At 50.9% G+C, this 15,958-nt stretch overlaps 1 protein-coding gene across 1 annotated transcript in view; it reads left to right on the top strand.

The window, feature by feature from the left end:
* The first annotated feature begins 5,492 nt into the window (after positions 1–5,492).
* Rac2 (Rac family small GTPase 2) overlaps positions 5,493–15,958 on the top strand; it is a 13,200-nt gene continuing 2,734 nt past the window's right edge. The window contains exons 1-5 of the mRNA XM_028784568.1: positions 5,493–5,718; positions 7,652–7,723; positions 12,969–13,086; positions 13,491–13,553; positions 13,954–14,113. Of these exons, the coding sequence (XP_028640401.1) occupies positions 5,684–5,718; positions 7,652–7,723; positions 12,969–13,086; positions 13,491–13,553; positions 13,954–14,113 (448 nt within the window). The 5' untranslated portion in view covers positions 5,493–5,683. The remainder of the gene's footprint in view (positions 5,719–7,651; positions 7,724–12,968; positions 13,087–13,490; positions 13,554–13,953; positions 14,114–15,958) is intronic.

Here is a 15,958-nt window from a genome sequence, read left to right as displayed (position 1 = left end):
ATCCATCCATGCATGCATCCATGCATCTGTCTGTCCATCCATCCATCATCCATCCATCATCCATCCATCATCCATCCATCATTCATCCATCCATCCATCATCCATCCATCATCCATCCATCATCCATCATCCATCCATCATCCATTCATCATCCATCCATCATCCATCCATCATCCATCCATTCATCCATTCATCATCCCTCTACCCATCCATCCATTCATGAATTCATTCATTTGTGCACCATTCATCTGATCCATCATGTGTACATGCATTCATCCACCCATACCATGATTCACCTATCCATCCATGCATGCATCCATGCATCTGTCTGTCCATCCATCCATCTATGAATTCATTCATTTGTGCACCATTCATCTGACCCATCATGTGTACATGCATGTATCTGCATATCATGATTCACCTATCCATTCGTGCATGCATCTATCTGTCTATCTATCTATCTATCTATCTATCTATCTATCTATCTATCTACCTATCTATCTACCTATCTATCTGTGTGTCCATACATCCATTCATGTCCATCCCCACATCCGCCCATCTACCTGAAGTGGGTTAGGGGAGCTAACTGCAGAGGGGCCCCTGAGACAAGGATGTCAGATCCTGGCTCTGCCATGTGTCTAGGTTTCTAGTGAGGAAAGTCCCTAATTGAGGGAATGGCTTGTGCTCTTCTGGGGATTTCCTGGGAGAAAGTCCCCTCACTGAGCCCTGGTTGTACCTGGTGCAGCCTCCCAGGTGGCATCTCTTGCCCAGCTGTGAAGAGGAAGGGGTGAGCACAGTGGCAGAGTGACTCAGGGAGGCCCATGGAGCTGTAAGGGATGGGGAAGGACAGCCCAGTCGCTCTGAGGAAGGTCCCACCAGGCTGGTGTCTCCTCACCTCTGCTCAATTCTCTGGGTTGATCATTCAAGGTAGAGGGAACTTTGACCCATATGCTGCCCAGCCCAAATATCTCACACCCACTAGGGTTAAAGTAGAGGGGAGCTTTCCTTTAAAAAAAAAAGAGATTTTTAAAAAAATTATTCCATTTAAAAGTCTTTGTTTGTGAGACTGGAGAGATGGCTCAGTGGTTAAAAGCTGCTCTTCCAGAGGACCCGGGTTCAATTCCTAGCACCTACTGGCAGCTCACAACTGTTCAGGTCCAGGAGATCTGACATTCTCACACAGACACACATATAGGCAAAAAACATCAATGCACATAAAGATTTAAAAATAAAATTATTTGTCATGTGTGTATGTGCCAGTTCATACTATGTGCAAGTTTGGAAGTCAGAAGACAACTTTTCTTTGATCGGGTGGTCACCTTTTTTCTTCCACCATGTGTGGGTTCTGGGGATTGAACTCAACTCATTGGCAATCACCTTTACCCGCACCGAGCCAGCTTCCCAGCCCCTATATATTTATCTTTTAAATCTGTGTGTGTGTGTGTGTGTGTGTGTTGGGGAGAATGGGGAGAATGCACATGTATCATGGTGCCTGTGTGGTGGCCACAAGGCAAGCTCTGGACTCAGTCCTAGTCACCCCTTTGCTCTGAGGCAAACTCAAAGGCTAGCTGGCAGTGAGCTTCTGGGGTGTTCCTCCTTCCAGCTCCCACCTCACAGTAGGAATGTGTGTGTCGCAGAGTTGCCCCATGCTGCCTAGCTTTTATGTGGCTTCTGAAGATGCGAGTTCAGGTTCTCTTGCTGTGTGACAAGCGTTCTACCCACCGAGCCATCTCCTCTGCCCAAAGTGATGTTTTCAAACCTCTTATTTCCACAACAGTTTAACTGTCAGCTCTGGGTCAGATCTTGAGATGAAGATCAGTCGGCTGTTTGAGGTGATTGTGTTTAGGGAGATGTAGCCATTCTATAGGTATGTGTGCCTGGTGATTTAGCCTCAGGGTTTAGAAAGCAAACATTGAACAGGGGCTGGGCAGGGCTACCATCATGGTGGAGATACAACACTTGGCCTCATTGAACAGGGGCTGGGCAGGGCTACCATCATGGTGGAGATACAACACTTGGCCTTGGAAGGGAGTTCTAGCCAGACAGTGTCTTCTTTGTGTCATTAAAAAAGACTGGGCACTCTCAGCAAACATTTCTCAGTAAATAGTTTGCAGCCAACTTACACCCACTTATAAGCCTGTCAGCCCCACAGGCTCCTGCTGGGGGCGTGGTACATGGTGCATTGTTCTTTGTAAGAAAAGCATCTTAGTGAGGCATAGTCGTCCCCTGGCCTGTGGACATGAATGATACAACCTTCAAAGGGCACACTATGAAAAAGGAGATCACAATTTGAAAGAGATGTGGAGCTAAAACATAAAATAATGCACATAGAAATATCACGACTGGTAAATTGTGTGTGAGCACGGATGTGAGCCTGTGTGCACACACATGTGTGCAGGTCCCCACCCGTGAGTACATGTGGAGGCAGAGGGAGAGAGAGTGTAGTGTAAATTGGGGATCAACTGGGGACAGTCAAGTAGACTGTCAGGGCTGTTTAAGCAGGGTGACAGGACATCAGAAAATATTGTCATCTGTAACATCTTCGTTCATATGGAAAAGCATTCAGTATAATTAAACAGGATAAAAACCAAAGCCATGGCTAAGAAGAAAAGTAGCAAGCGTATTGAATGGGCAACAGCTCTCTCATGTTTCACATTAAGACAGCAGAAGCATCTTGTTCAGGCCGGGACTAAAGCTCCACACCCAGTACTGTGGGCTTATGTAGCCCTCCTATAAAAAGCCCAAACAAGCCAAGGAATGAATATTATAACATTAAGAGGAAGAAGTAACACTGTCACTTTTTTTTTTCTTACTAGCGATAAACTGTCCTCAAACCACTGTCAGGTTTGCTAGCAAATCCCAAGGTAAACTGTAGCAAGAGCCCAAAAGGAGGCTAAGGACACTTCCTGCCAAGTCTGATGACTTGAGTTTGATCCCCAGGATCCCACATGGTGGAAGGAGAGATCCAACTGACCTCCATAGGTGTGTGTATGGGCACACACACAAATATATATATATATTTAAAAGTTTTAAAAGCAGCCATGAGTCTCTCTGCCAGGTTTCCACATGCACGAATCCAATATGCAAAGCCTGACATTTCCCCTTCATCCTAGGAACAGAAAGGAAATTCAATTTGAAAATTATCAGCTACAATAGTGCTGAGAGGAATAAGGAGTCAAGAAGCAAATCTTTTGAGAAATGTGCATGACCTTTCTGGGAGGAAACGGTAAAATTTTATTGAAAGATATAAAGGAGAAAGAGAAGGCACTAATAGGCAGGCAGATTGAATATCACAAGGATGTCAGGTCCCTACGCGATGCTGTAGCTTGACCGCACAATGGCCCAGGACTCTTATGCCATTTGCTTAAGCTTGTTCCACGATGCACATGGAAGAGCAGAGATTCATCAACCGCTAGAACAATCCCGAGGGAGTTTAAGAGAGGCAGGTTTCTCCTTTTGCATGCAAAGGCTTAGAGCTGGGGTAACTGAGGTGGACCTGTGCCAGCCCCTGGGTGGATGGGCAGACCAGCAGATAGAGGGGCCAGGGTTTGGTTTACATGAGACTTCTTGACTGCCCACTCACTGGGAAAAGATAGGTGGAACTCTGTTTAATAGATGGTGCTCTGTGATGATGGTCTGTGTCCATTGTCAACGTGACTGAATCACCTGGGAGAAAGGCATCTGGATCACATTGATGGAGGTGGGAAGATCAGTCCACTGTGGGTGGCACCATCCTGTAGGCTTGGAGACTGGACTGTGTTAAATGAAGAAAGGATCCGAGTGGCGATGCACTCATCAGTGTTTCCTGATTGTGGGTGACCAGCTGCTCCAAGCTCCTGCTGCTTTGACTTCCCTACTGTGATGGATTATAACCTTGAACCATGAACCAGAATAAACCCTTTCTCCCCTATGCTGCTGTGGTCAGAGTGTTTTTTCATAGTGATAGGAAAAGAAACCAAGAAAGCACTAGAAAAATCAAACCAACATCTCACAAAAACTATGAGCAGCCCTTGTGTCACCTAAAATCCACTCTGTGTGCAAAGGCCACTGTCTGTTGACAGAAATTGTATACACTTTGTAGAATATCTTTGTGAAATTGCATAGGAATGCTTAAGAATCACTCAAAGAGTATTAAGTCATTAGGGAAGAAAATATACAGTCAACCACATACAAATAAACATTTATAAATATTGCAGCCTATAAAAAATAATCCCACATACTGGAAATGAACTATGAAATATTTATAGAAATCTACACTTGAAAAATCAAACACTGAGCTTCTCCAAATAAATATAAGAGAGGGGAAAAATACTTCAGTAGAGAAATGGACAAACACATGAATAGGTAACTTATGTAATAGGAAACTCAAAAGTCCAATAAACAATTAAAAACACAAATGCCCAAAAAACACCTGCAAACACAAACACCTGCAAATACAAACACCCAACCAAACACTTGTAAATACAGATGCCCAACAAAACACTTGTAAACACAAACGTTAAACACCTGGGAAGTGTCAGTATCCCTAACAATTAGTCGATACAATAAAAATGGCAAGGAGCCTATGACAGTTTGTAGGTAGGATTTTTGGTTGGGGTGGTTTCTCTTTACGATCTTACCATATAGCTCTGGCTGGCTTAGAACTCACTCTGTATCCTGGACTCAAGCTCATAGCAATCCTTTTGTCTCAGCTTCCTGAATACTTGAATTGAACAGTGCTGTGAATAGGTTTGGACTTGCCAAGTTCCTACAGCTTGCTTTACTGCATCTGACTCCGACTCCTCCTTCCCCTCCCCCTCCCCCTTCTCTCACTATTCCTCTTCTTCTCTCCCAACTCCTCCCCCTTTCCCTATCCTCCCTTCTCCTTTTCCACCTCCTCCTCTCCCTTTTCCTCCACCTCCTCCCCTCCCAATTTTCTCCCCCTCTTCCTCCCTTTCCTCCTTTCCTGCCCTCTCCTCTCCCTCCTCCCTTCTCTCTTTTCCTCCCCCTCCTTTGCCTTTTATTTACACACTGGCTCCTGCCTAGGCAACACCCCCTGAGCTGCCTTTGTTGGACATCACATTTCATAGCCACCAGCTTTCCCTGCTGGTGACTCTGAGGTCGCTCTGTAGCTCTCCTGCCTTGCTCACAGCACCCGTGATGTGGTTTGTCTTCCTTACAGAGCAGAAACTCCAGGACAACCTGGCTTCCTGCATTTCAGAGTCACCAGCTCCCAACACAATGTCTGACAGACACATAGTAGGCACTCGAGTGCTCACCCATGGGATTTAGGCCAACTGAATTCTTGGAGGATGCAGATTCTTAGAGAGCAACTTTGTCCCTGCCCTAGGTTAGGAAGTGAATCTCCAAGCCCAGAGGGTGCCTGGGTTCCCTTCAGAGCTTAAGTCGGGTGCCCTTGGTGGCCAGGGCCCAACCTAGCACCTGTGGGGCCCCAGGTCCTCTTCCAGACCGCATGCTCCACCCCCTCAAGGCTGTGGGGCAGCAGCTTGGGTAAGTTCCTCTTCCGTTTCCTCCTGCCTCCTGAGCTGGGGTGCTGCTCCTCACTGCTGGGCACCTCCTAGCCACTCCATACCACTGGTGTCCACAGCACTGGTGTCCACAGCACTGGTGTCCACACCACTGGTGTCCACAGCAACCCTCCCGACCACCAACTGTCATCACTGGCTGCTCGGCTTCAGATGCAATGCAGGCCATCAAGTGTGTGGTGGTGGGTGATGGGTAAGTACCTGGCTGAGTTGTCTCCCACCCCATCCCTACCAGAATGTCCCTGAGATCCTCCGTGGTACACTCACAGGTTCAGGGCTCCCAGGAGGTTCTGGGGATAGTCGCTTCCTCTCCTTGTAAGGGCTTACAAGGAACATTTGGGGTGGATCTGGACTGCTCCTCTGTCCTCAGCCCACCCAACTCCGGAAGCCACTTGGGTGGAGGACCTGGGACTGTGGGTGGGGTGCTGCTACTTGCCTGTACCCTAGGAGCTGAGGTAGGGCTCCTTATGTGGGCCAGCATCAGGCTTCCGTTCAGGGTGCAGGTGCGAGGGGGGAAATCAGCAATTTGACCTTTGAACCTTTGTTTCCCAGGCTGACCCAGGCTCTAGTTGCTGTCTCTGTGCGCCTAGGTGACTCCTGGGAATCTCTGATTCTCAGTCCAGCCTCTGCCTCTAGGGCTAGCCTGACACAGGTGCCTGGCTGTCCTAGCTGCTGTGTGTGATTGAACTCTGTGTGGTGGGGAGGTTCTAAGGGGATGTCCATGAGGAGCAAGGGGAGCACTGAGGCCAGTAAGGGAAGGAGGAAGGTGAAGGGATTGTGGAGACTCCAGAGGGCAGGCTGGCTGCAGCCCTACTGAGGGCTTATAGTCATTGTCAGATCTTGGGACCACAGGCTATCATAACACAAGGCCTGGGTTTCCTCATGGGCCGTAGGTCGGTTTCCCATGTATTCGGGCACACTAGGATGCAGTTCTCAAGAACATGGTGGGTTCCGCTAGATCCATCCTGACATGTTCTAGACGCTCAGCTTCCATTCAAAACAGGGAGGGGCTGAGGCCTTGAGAGCTTTCCTGGCTTGGGTCCCAAGGTCACACTGTGGCTCTGCTGGGGGCATAGGCTATCACACCCTCAGCTGACTTGGTCTGACTTGGTCGCTGCTCCAGTTGCCGCTGCTGCTGGGGTGTCTGCCGTTATCTGCCTTTCTCACTTCTGCTTTGCATTTGATCTGGGGGTTGGGGAGGCGGAAGTCAATGGTTCTACACATTCAAAGTTACCTTGGTGGCAGGCTGGGGCTTGAGGGCAGATGTTTAGGGGGAGGGAAAGTAGAGCAGCCTCCTCAAGTGGGAAGTGACTTAACGGAATTGAACTGGGGAAGGCCCAGAGCTGTCCCTCTGGCCTCTCAGCTTCCTGCTGAATGACCCGGGTGGCCTCCCAGCTTGGCAGGCAGATAGCCTAAATGGTGGTCATCTCCATTTGTCCCATTTCTCTGTCACTTACTGTGTGTGGTCACGGGGTCATGGTCCTCTGTATGATCTGTCTTCCACCAATCCCACTTACCATCACAGAGTTCAGTTTACAGGCAGGAAGACAGAAACTCAGAGAAGTTAAGAAACCAGCCTTGGAGGCGGAGGATTTGAACTCAGGTCTCTTTGGCTTCAAAGAGGAGCTATAGGCAGTCCCTAACAGTCATTGGTTGATGCCACTCCTATGGCATTGGGCTTAGGGTCTTAGAAGTATCGGTAATTTAACTGAGAAGATGGGCTTGTCCTTGTTGTCTAGATGGGGAAACTGAGGTACAAGGAGCTTAGGTGACTTGCAAAGTTGCATAGAGGGCAAATGACGGAGGCAGGGTCTGAAGCTCAAGCGAGACATGTGACAGCCTTACCCAGGTCTCCAGGGTCCTCTCCTCGACTCCATGGTTGTCTCTGTCGTTCACCTGTACCCTGCACACTGGTACATGTACAGTCCCCAAGTTCTCAGATGTGTGGCTCACACCCATGGCTCTGACTGACATCAAAGTGTGTATGGGCACCGCAGGGGGTTGAGCACACTGGTATGGGGTGTCTGGGATGGGGAGACTGGAGCCTGGTTACAGTTCCACCTTCCTGTTCTCTCAGGCACAGCTGTGACCTCGGTGTCTCCTTCATCTTGTCTCTTGTCTTTCAGAGCTGTGGGCAAGACGTGCCTTCTCATCAGCTACACCACCAACGCCTTCCCTGGAGAATACATTCCCACTGTGTGAGTGACTTCTTGGGGGCTGTCCCCTGTGGGGGCCTGAGATCAAGCAGGCTGGTAAGGTTAGAGAGACTCTCCACCGAGGGGAAGCTGGCTTGTGATTCGACATGCAATGCCGTGACTTATGCTAAGGAGGCAGAGGCTCCAGAAGGAAGAGGGGCTACAGGAAGACATAAAAAGATAGAAAGGACGATGTCCTTCAAGCCAGCCAGGAGGAGAAAGAGGAGTAGAGATGGGGTATGAGGGTGAGGGAGGAAGAGGACCTCAGAAGCTTAGACATCAGCAGTGTCTGGGGACTCATGTGCTGGGGTGGGGCAGTGCCAGCTGCAGTATGTGGGAGGCCTGTCCTCTGGTGCAGGATGTAGCCACCGGCTGCCACACGATACACAAGGAGTCTGCAGGTGTCAGAAGAGACTCAGGGCACCCCACCACTCACAGGGCAACTCTCCAGCTCCCTGCACAGATTTCAAGCTCTTCAATGTATCCCCCGGACTTCTCTTCTAGAGATGCTACCCACTGTTTTGCTTTTTGGTATCAAAGATCCTTAGGCAGACCTACCGCAGGAACTTTGCACCAGCTCTTCCCCTGCCAGAAATGCCCAGAGGTGATTTCCTGTCTCATCCTCATACCTACATCCTCTAGGTCCATCTTGGTGCCCTCCTGGAAGCCTTTAATCCAGCCTAAAGGCCTGTCATTCCCCAGAGGAGCTTGCCGGCTATCTCTTTCTTAAGACCATGGCCATGTGGAGGGCAAGGAGCCGTGTGTTTTTCTTGAGGTCTCCTTAACTTCTCTACAAGGTGGTTGACACACTGTGTAATATTCACATGGTCTATGCTTTGAGGTGACAAGGCCCAGGGGAGACTTCACCACTAGCATCTAGTTAGAGCGCCTTCGTTTTAGTGGCCCAGTACAGGATGCCACACTAGTGGTTGCACTGGGTCCTCAAGGGAAATGGGTGTTACAATATCCTGATGGCCCATGGCAGCTATGGGGCTTGTCCCCCAGGGTCGCTCATCCTGTCTGGCTTCAGCACCTCACTGGGGCCCTCATCTTTATCTTCATGGGAGCCCTGCCTGGAGCAGAAAGGAGAGGTATATGAAGGGACAGTGACCAGGGCCCAAAGCCCCCACACCATCAAAGAAGCCACCACCCGACCAGCGCCGAACCAATGTGGCTCCATGGGGATTGATATGTTTATAAAAAGATAAAGAGATAAAGAGAGGGAGAATATGTTCTATGGGGGTGTGTCGTGAGGTATGGGGGAAGGGGAGGTCTCAGTGAGCCCATGCCAAGGCATCTCTTCCCCCTGAGGGACCAGCCACAGAACGGCATAGTATAGAACAGAGTTTTTTCAGGGAATGGGGGGTGAGTTAAGAGGGTAGTAGAGACAGAGAAAGGGAGAGAGAAAGAGAGAGAGAGAGAGAGAGAGAGAGAGAGAGAGAGAGAGGAGGAAAGAGAGGGGGGGGGAAGAGAGAGGAGGGGAAGGGGAGGGAAGGGAAGGGAAGGGAAGGGAAGGGAAGGGAAGGGAAGGGAAGGGAAGGGAAGGGAAGAGAAGAGAAGAGAAGAGAAGAGAAGAGAAGAGAAGAGAAGAGAAGAGAAGAGAAGAGAAGAGAAGAGAAGAGAAGAGAAGAGAAGTAGTGGCCGGCCATGAGCATGTGGAGAGAGGGAGGAAGGGAATGGGGAAGGGGCAAGGAAACAGAGCAGGAGCAAGAAGGCAAGAGATCAAAAGAGGGAGGAGAGGGCAAGCAGCCCCTTTTATAGTGAATCAGGCCTACCTGGCTGTTACCAGGTAACTGTGAGGGTGGAGTTTAGACAGAATGCTAACAGGGATCCCTTTCTGGAACAGAGGGTTCAGCTGCCTCTAATACCTGGCTAAGCTGAAGGACCCGGCAAAGGGTGGCTAGAGGGGCTGGTCAGGCAGCTGGACACTGATTTCTGCCCAGCTGTGTGCTGATAAAAACGAAGATTCTAGAAACTTCCCTGCTGCACAAAGCGTGACTGACTTCTGCCATCAGGATTATAAGGCAGAGAGAGCTGGGGCTAGACCTGAGCAGGAACAGGAGCAAAGGGGGCTATGGCTGAAGGCCACTGTCACCAGGGTGTGTTGACACTGTTCTTGTCCCTGAGTCAAGACCCTATCCTGTGCTTACTTGCTCAGGCAGCCCTGGAGGACCCACTTGCTCAAGGATTTCAAAGCAGTCACTTTCCCTCTGAGCCCGTGAGACTCGGTTTCCTTTTCTACAAAAGACAGTCCTGGACTGGGAGACCTGAGCCTTGTAAAGCACTTGCCCTGTGAGGAGGTGGGAGATGGAAGTCAGAGGCTTTCAGCGTCCTAATGGCGCATATGACAGACTGTACTGCTGGCCAGTCAGGTGTTGAGGGCCCTCAGGTCTGTCCACGACCAATCCCCCTGTGCTGCTGTGTAGCTGGTGCCTGGCTGCCTCTGGGATTTTCTCCTCTGAGATGAATCTGTGTCCAGAGAGGTTGGCACACAAATTCGCAGCTGGGGACACCTGCCCAAGAATGGTTTCATGCCAATGACAGTATCCTCATGCCTTTAGGTGCTGTGATGTGGTTTTCCACCCTGTCTCCTTCCTGACTCTGTCCAACTGAAGCCCACATAAACTTTAACTTTTTTATTTTGTCTTTTTTTTTTCTTCTGTTTTTTTGGTACGGTATATGTACTGTAGCCCTGACTGAACTAGAATTCACTATGTAACTCAGGCTGGCCTCGAGCTTGTAGCTATCCTCCTGCCTCAATCTCCCCAACAGCCAGGTTCCAGGTAAATTTTGTAGGGTTCTTTTGGTTTGTTTGTTGTGTAGTTCAGGGTGGTCTTAAACACATTGTGTGGATGAGGATGACTTTGAACTCCTGATCCTCCTGCCTCCACCTCTGGAGTGCTGGGATTACAGATGTGTACCGTCACATCTAGCTTTATGGGGTACCAAGCACACACAGGTCCTGTCCCTGGTTACATCTTTTTAATTAATTAATTAATTAATTAATTTTTCCCCTAGATGAACTTTCAAAAGCAGAGCTTAGCTAGAGCCACAGCCTGGCCCAAGCCCTCATCAGACTCCCCTTTATGCTTAAAACCCAGTACAAGGGGGTGTCAAAGCCCCCAAGTTCCACCTCATCTGACCCATCTCCTCCAGCTAGTCAGTCCTGTCCACGATCTCCTGGGCGGTCTTAGCTCCCTGCTCTCCGTCAGAGCGACCCAGAGCGTGCCTTCCTTCCTGACAGTGTTCTCTGTCTGCTGCAGCCCATCCCTCCCGCTTTATGCCCTACCCACTGAGAACTCTTCAGGGCTGAGGCAGAGCCGTGGGGGGGGGGGGGGCAGGAGGCTGGTGTATCTAGCTCACTCTTCATCCCAGAACAGAGCACCAATTTCTAGAACATCACACAGAGGCTGCTGGCAGTGGGCAGAGCACCTGGGCTGGTGGGTGGAGCCTGTCCGGGGCTCTGCCAATCCTCTCCTGTTCATTTGCTGGCGCCCCCTAATGGGCATCTTAGGAAGAGCAGCCACTTTCCATGCTTCTGAGCTGACTGGCCTTTGTAAAGATGCTTGACTATCTGGGGCCTCAGTTTCCTCACTGGTCTCCTGGGTCACGTGAGACCTCAAGACCTAATAGCACGTAGGGAATCCCCTTCAACCTGGCCAAGGGAGGCACTAGAAGGGCGCTTTGGAAGGTCCTGACCATCCTTCACCTTCTCAGGGTGTTCTGAAAGCTTGGGGGAGCCAAAAAGACAAGTGCCTTTGCCTCAAGGCATCTTGGGAAGATAGAGGGTCCTGATGTCTCCAGCTTGCCAGAACCCCACACAGCTAAGGCACCTGCCTTCTTACCTTGACCACCATTGCCTCCCAGAAGGTTCTTCTGAGACTCACAAGGGTGTTTCCCAGAGCAGGCACACCGCAGATCTATGTGCCAACCACCTATTCTGCCTCAGGGAAGAAAGGAACAAGTTAGGTTCTCCTGCTTCCCCAAGGAGTGTAATTAATGGGGCTGACCTGGCTGAGGTAGAAAAGTCTCTCTAGACTGTTCCAAAGAGTCCTGTTGAGGGTGGGAAGCCAGTTAGGCTAGGTGGGATGACTTGGGTAAGGTGGAGTAGGAAGAGGCATTTCTTCAGATGTCAGTGTAGGCAGCCTCGGGAGGTGGACACTGTGAGCCTGCCGTGTGAGGGAAGAGCAGATGGAGGAGCTAGGAGCTTGAGGTCTCAGTGGACCCAGTCATGAGACAAGGAGTGGGTACATGTGTGAGCTCAGTGAGGAGGTCGGATGATCCCTAGCCCCAGGGGCAGGCAGTGAAGGTGTCCCTAAAATCACAGCTATGGCAGGGCATAGTGAGCCTGCTGGACACAGCCTGTCCCCTAGGTTGGTCACTCACTGGCTGTATGATCTCAGGTGAGTCATGATGCCTCTCTGATTCTGGTTTTACTCTACCTCCCCCACCCTACCATGGGGAACCTGTTCTTTCCCCCTTGGTATGCGATTTTACTTTCTAAAGCCCCCTCCGCTTAGCATAGAACACTGGGATAGAACCCTCCAGTGGCTTCAGAGTGTTCCCTGTCCCAACACTGGCTCACTGGGCTCCTGGCCCAGTGTTGGGCTCACACCAATACAAGGCTCTATGAGTTTGCAACTGATGTCTGTTTGTCTGTCCTCTAGAAGTGGGCCTAGCACTGCCACTTATCTCATGAGTGAGACAGTGGATCGTCTGCTGCTTCCTGCCCCTCCAGGAGCCTCAGGACACAGTCCCTTCACCTCCTGGACAGGCCTGGCGGGACAACAGCTCGCGGGCGCTGACCTGGATTGGCTCAGTCTCTCTCCTGTCCCCTCTGACAGCTTCCCAAGTACACACGGCTGCTTCTTTCACCCAGGATTGGCTTCAGGGAGACCCAATAGACACTGTGTGACACACGCTAGCTGTCCAGTATAGGAGGAAGATAAAGTTCCTTCTGACCAACCTCCGAGGGAATCAATCTCACACAACCAACCCAGCAGTCATCTTTCCCAAGGGCAAGAGGAGGCAGAAAAAACGACCAAGACACATCTTCCTCTTTGTTTACTTGTATTTAAGATGTTTTTAAAATAGTATCCATCAGTTGTGAAGACAGCCAGCTACACAGGGCTGTGTGACTTTGGGCTGGTCATAGCCCCCCTGGCCTTTGGGGAGAACAACACTGGGCTGAGCTGGAAGTTTGAGGCTCTGGGTTCAAGGCTGGCCCTTTCCTTTCTGCTCCCCACAGGTTTGACAACTACTCAGCCAATGTGATGGTGGACAGTAAGCCCGTGAATCTGGGCCTGTGGGACACTGCAGGACAGGAGGACTATGACCGCCTCCGGCCACTCTCCTACCCACAGACAGTGCGTACCTCTGTGCCTCCTTGCGGTCCTTGTCTTGATCCATCTGCTGCTGCAGACCTTCAGGCCAGCAGTGCCTGCTCAACCCCAAGTCTCCCTTTGAGGCCTGGGGAGCAGAGCTAGGATCTCCCCAGACTGTGCTCCCTCAGCCTTGCTGCCCCGAGTATCACCATGTGTGCCAGACAGGGGCCGTGTGAGCAACCAGGCCAGTGTGCCTGTTGCTGGGGAGGGCATGTGGCTTGCTGCAGATGACTCTGTGGCTTCTGGGTCCCCAGATCTGGGCTCTCTACCCACAGTGGCAAAGGGGAGTGTCGTATTGCAGGTAGTTGGTTACATAGTGGGCGGCAGGAGCTGAGGGTTCTCCAGACAGGGCTCCCTGTGCTGACCCTGCCCTGTTCTGTATTCAGGACGTGTTCCTCATCTGCTTCTCGCTAGTCAGCCCGGCCTCTTATGAGAATGTCCGAGCCAAGGTGAGCCTCAAGTGGGCTGGGGGGACACCTGTACGTGGGCCCAACAGTTAAGGTCCTGGATTAGGAGAGTCCAGGTGATAGAGGGTTGCTAGTACCTCACAGGGTCAATGAGGGAAGAGTCTCCCTGGGCTGTGGGTTTTGGGGCAGGACAATGAGCGTCCCTCCTGCCTCTGTGCCCTGTCCCTTTTCCTGTCCAACCTCATGCCTCCTCTTATCAGCACACAAAACTCTCTTGACTCTTATCTCCAAAAAAATCTTGCCATTTTTTTTTTTGCATGCCTGCTCAGATCCCTCTCTGTCTTGTGATCCACTGCTGGGCCTCTTCCCCCTTTTTTCCTGGTGCCTTGGGCATCTTTGTCCCACTCTCCACTGCTCCCTCTCACTCTCCCCCCACCTCCAGTGGTTCCCTGAGGTACGGCACCACTGTCCCAGCACCCCCATCATCCTGGTGGGCACCAAGCTGGACCTTCGAGATGACAAGGACACCATCGAGAAGCTGAAGGAGAAGAAGCTGGCTCCCATCACCTACCCCCAGGGCCTGGCACTGGCCAAGGATATTGGTATGGGGCTCGAGCTCAGAGTGGGGAGCTAGGGGTTGGGGGTGCCTGGACAGCCTTGTCTTGGTGCTGTGCTGTGTGGTCAAAGTCTGTTCTCCGAATCACTGTACCAGCTGTGTGACCTGGGATGGTCCTTTGGCCTCTCTGTGCCTGTGTTTCACGATGTCATAGCAGTAGTGATGGCCTGGTTCACGGTGCCCAGAGCATTGGTACATGTGGGATTCTGTGTTAGATGGTCACCAAAGCAGCCAGGTGCGTAAAGCGAGGGGTTGATAGGAACTGTGAAGCGGGGTCGGGAGGTATAGCCTATGATTTCTTGGAGCACAGGCAACCAAGTCAAGTTGGACTGTTTCTGGAGGACTTCCTGGAGAAGGTGTCCCAGCTGGGGACTTCAGGGTGACTCAGTCCTTTGTGCCTGGCCCTCACCTTCCTTTCTTCATTCATCCTGGCTTTCTACCAGTCACTCTTTGCCTCCAAGGACCAGGCAGAGGAGGGTTGACCCTTCAAGGTCACCCGGCTGGGGAAGGGTGTTGGCTAAGATGAAAAGGATGGAAGATGGTTGCTGGCTGGGTGAGTGGGGACACCTCTCCATCCCCAGGAGACCTGACCCTGGGTCTGGCCTCTCCTGTGGTATCCTCCTAAGGCAGAACTACCAGCTTAGGTCTGGCCTCCACCCAACCCTGCACCTCTTCCTCTGCAGGAAGCAAGAGGGAGGGGCTCTTCACAGGAAGAGAAACCGCAGCCTTCTTGTGACTGTCATGGCCACCTCTCCAAGGGCCTCTCTGCTGCCTCACCCAGGGCCTCAGCTTTGCAAATGTCAGGGACGTACCCAGCCTTCTCTTCTTAATTAGCCTGTTCCCAGAGGGGTCTGCATTGATTTGGGGTGTTGGGGAACAAACCTAGGACTTCACTCACACTAGACAAGCACTGTACCACTGAGCTACCCTACCCCAGCCCCCTTAGAGGCACCTCTTTCATCTCTTGAGGAACAGTCCGCCAGTCTGTCAATCTGTCAGTCCGTCAGTCCGTTATGTGGGAATGACACAGCAGCAGGAACGTGAGGTAGCTGGTCACAATTCACAGTCTGGGCACAGAGAGAGAGAGAGAGAGAGAGAGAGAGAGAGAGGGAGGGAGGGAGAGAGAGAGATTTTAATTTTTTCTTTGACAATTTCATGCATGATAAACAACCCGTCTTGATTATCTCCACCCTGAAGCCTCCCCCGACTCTCCCCTGACACATCCCCGTCTTCCCTTCATGTCCTGGGTATGTGTGTGCTTGTGTGCACCTGTGTGCCTCTGTGTGTGTGTGCCTCTGTGTGTGTGTGGTACATGTGGTGTAGAGTGTGTGTATGTGTGGTGTGTATATGGTATGTAGATGTGTGGTGGGGTGTGATGTATGGGGTGTGTGTGTGAATATGTGTGTGGTGTGTGGTATGTGATGTGTGGTGTGTATATGTAAATATGTGTGTGGTGTGTGATGTGTGATGTGGCGTGTATGTGTGTATGTGTGTGTGTGAGGTGTGTGATGTGTGTGTGTGTGTATGTGTGTGTGTGTATGTGTGTGTGAGGTGTGTGATGTGTGTATGGTGTGTGTGTGTATGTATGTGTGAGGTGTGTGATGTGTGATGTGTGATGTGTGTGTGTGTGTGTGTGTGTGTGTGTGTGTGTATGTGGTGTGTGTATGTATGTCATGTGTATGTGTGTGTGTGTGTGTGGTGTGTGATGTGTGTGTGTGTATGGTGTGTGTGTGTGTATATATGTGGTGTGTGTGTATGTATGTGGTGTGTGTGTGATGTGTGTATGTGTGTGTGTGTGTGTGTAGCCCTCTGAGTCCAGCTAGAGTTGTCT

This window comes from Grammomys surdaster, unplaced genomic scaffold (genome assembly GCF_004785775.1).
Source record: "Grammomys surdaster isolate TR1022 unplaced genomic scaffold, NIH_TR_1.0 124439, whole genome shotgun sequence".
Classification (NCBI taxonomy): Eukaryota; Metazoa; Chordata; class Mammalia; order Rodentia; family Muridae; genus Grammomys; species Grammomys surdaster.
This window is presented reverse-complemented; position numbering and strand designations above follow the sequence as displayed.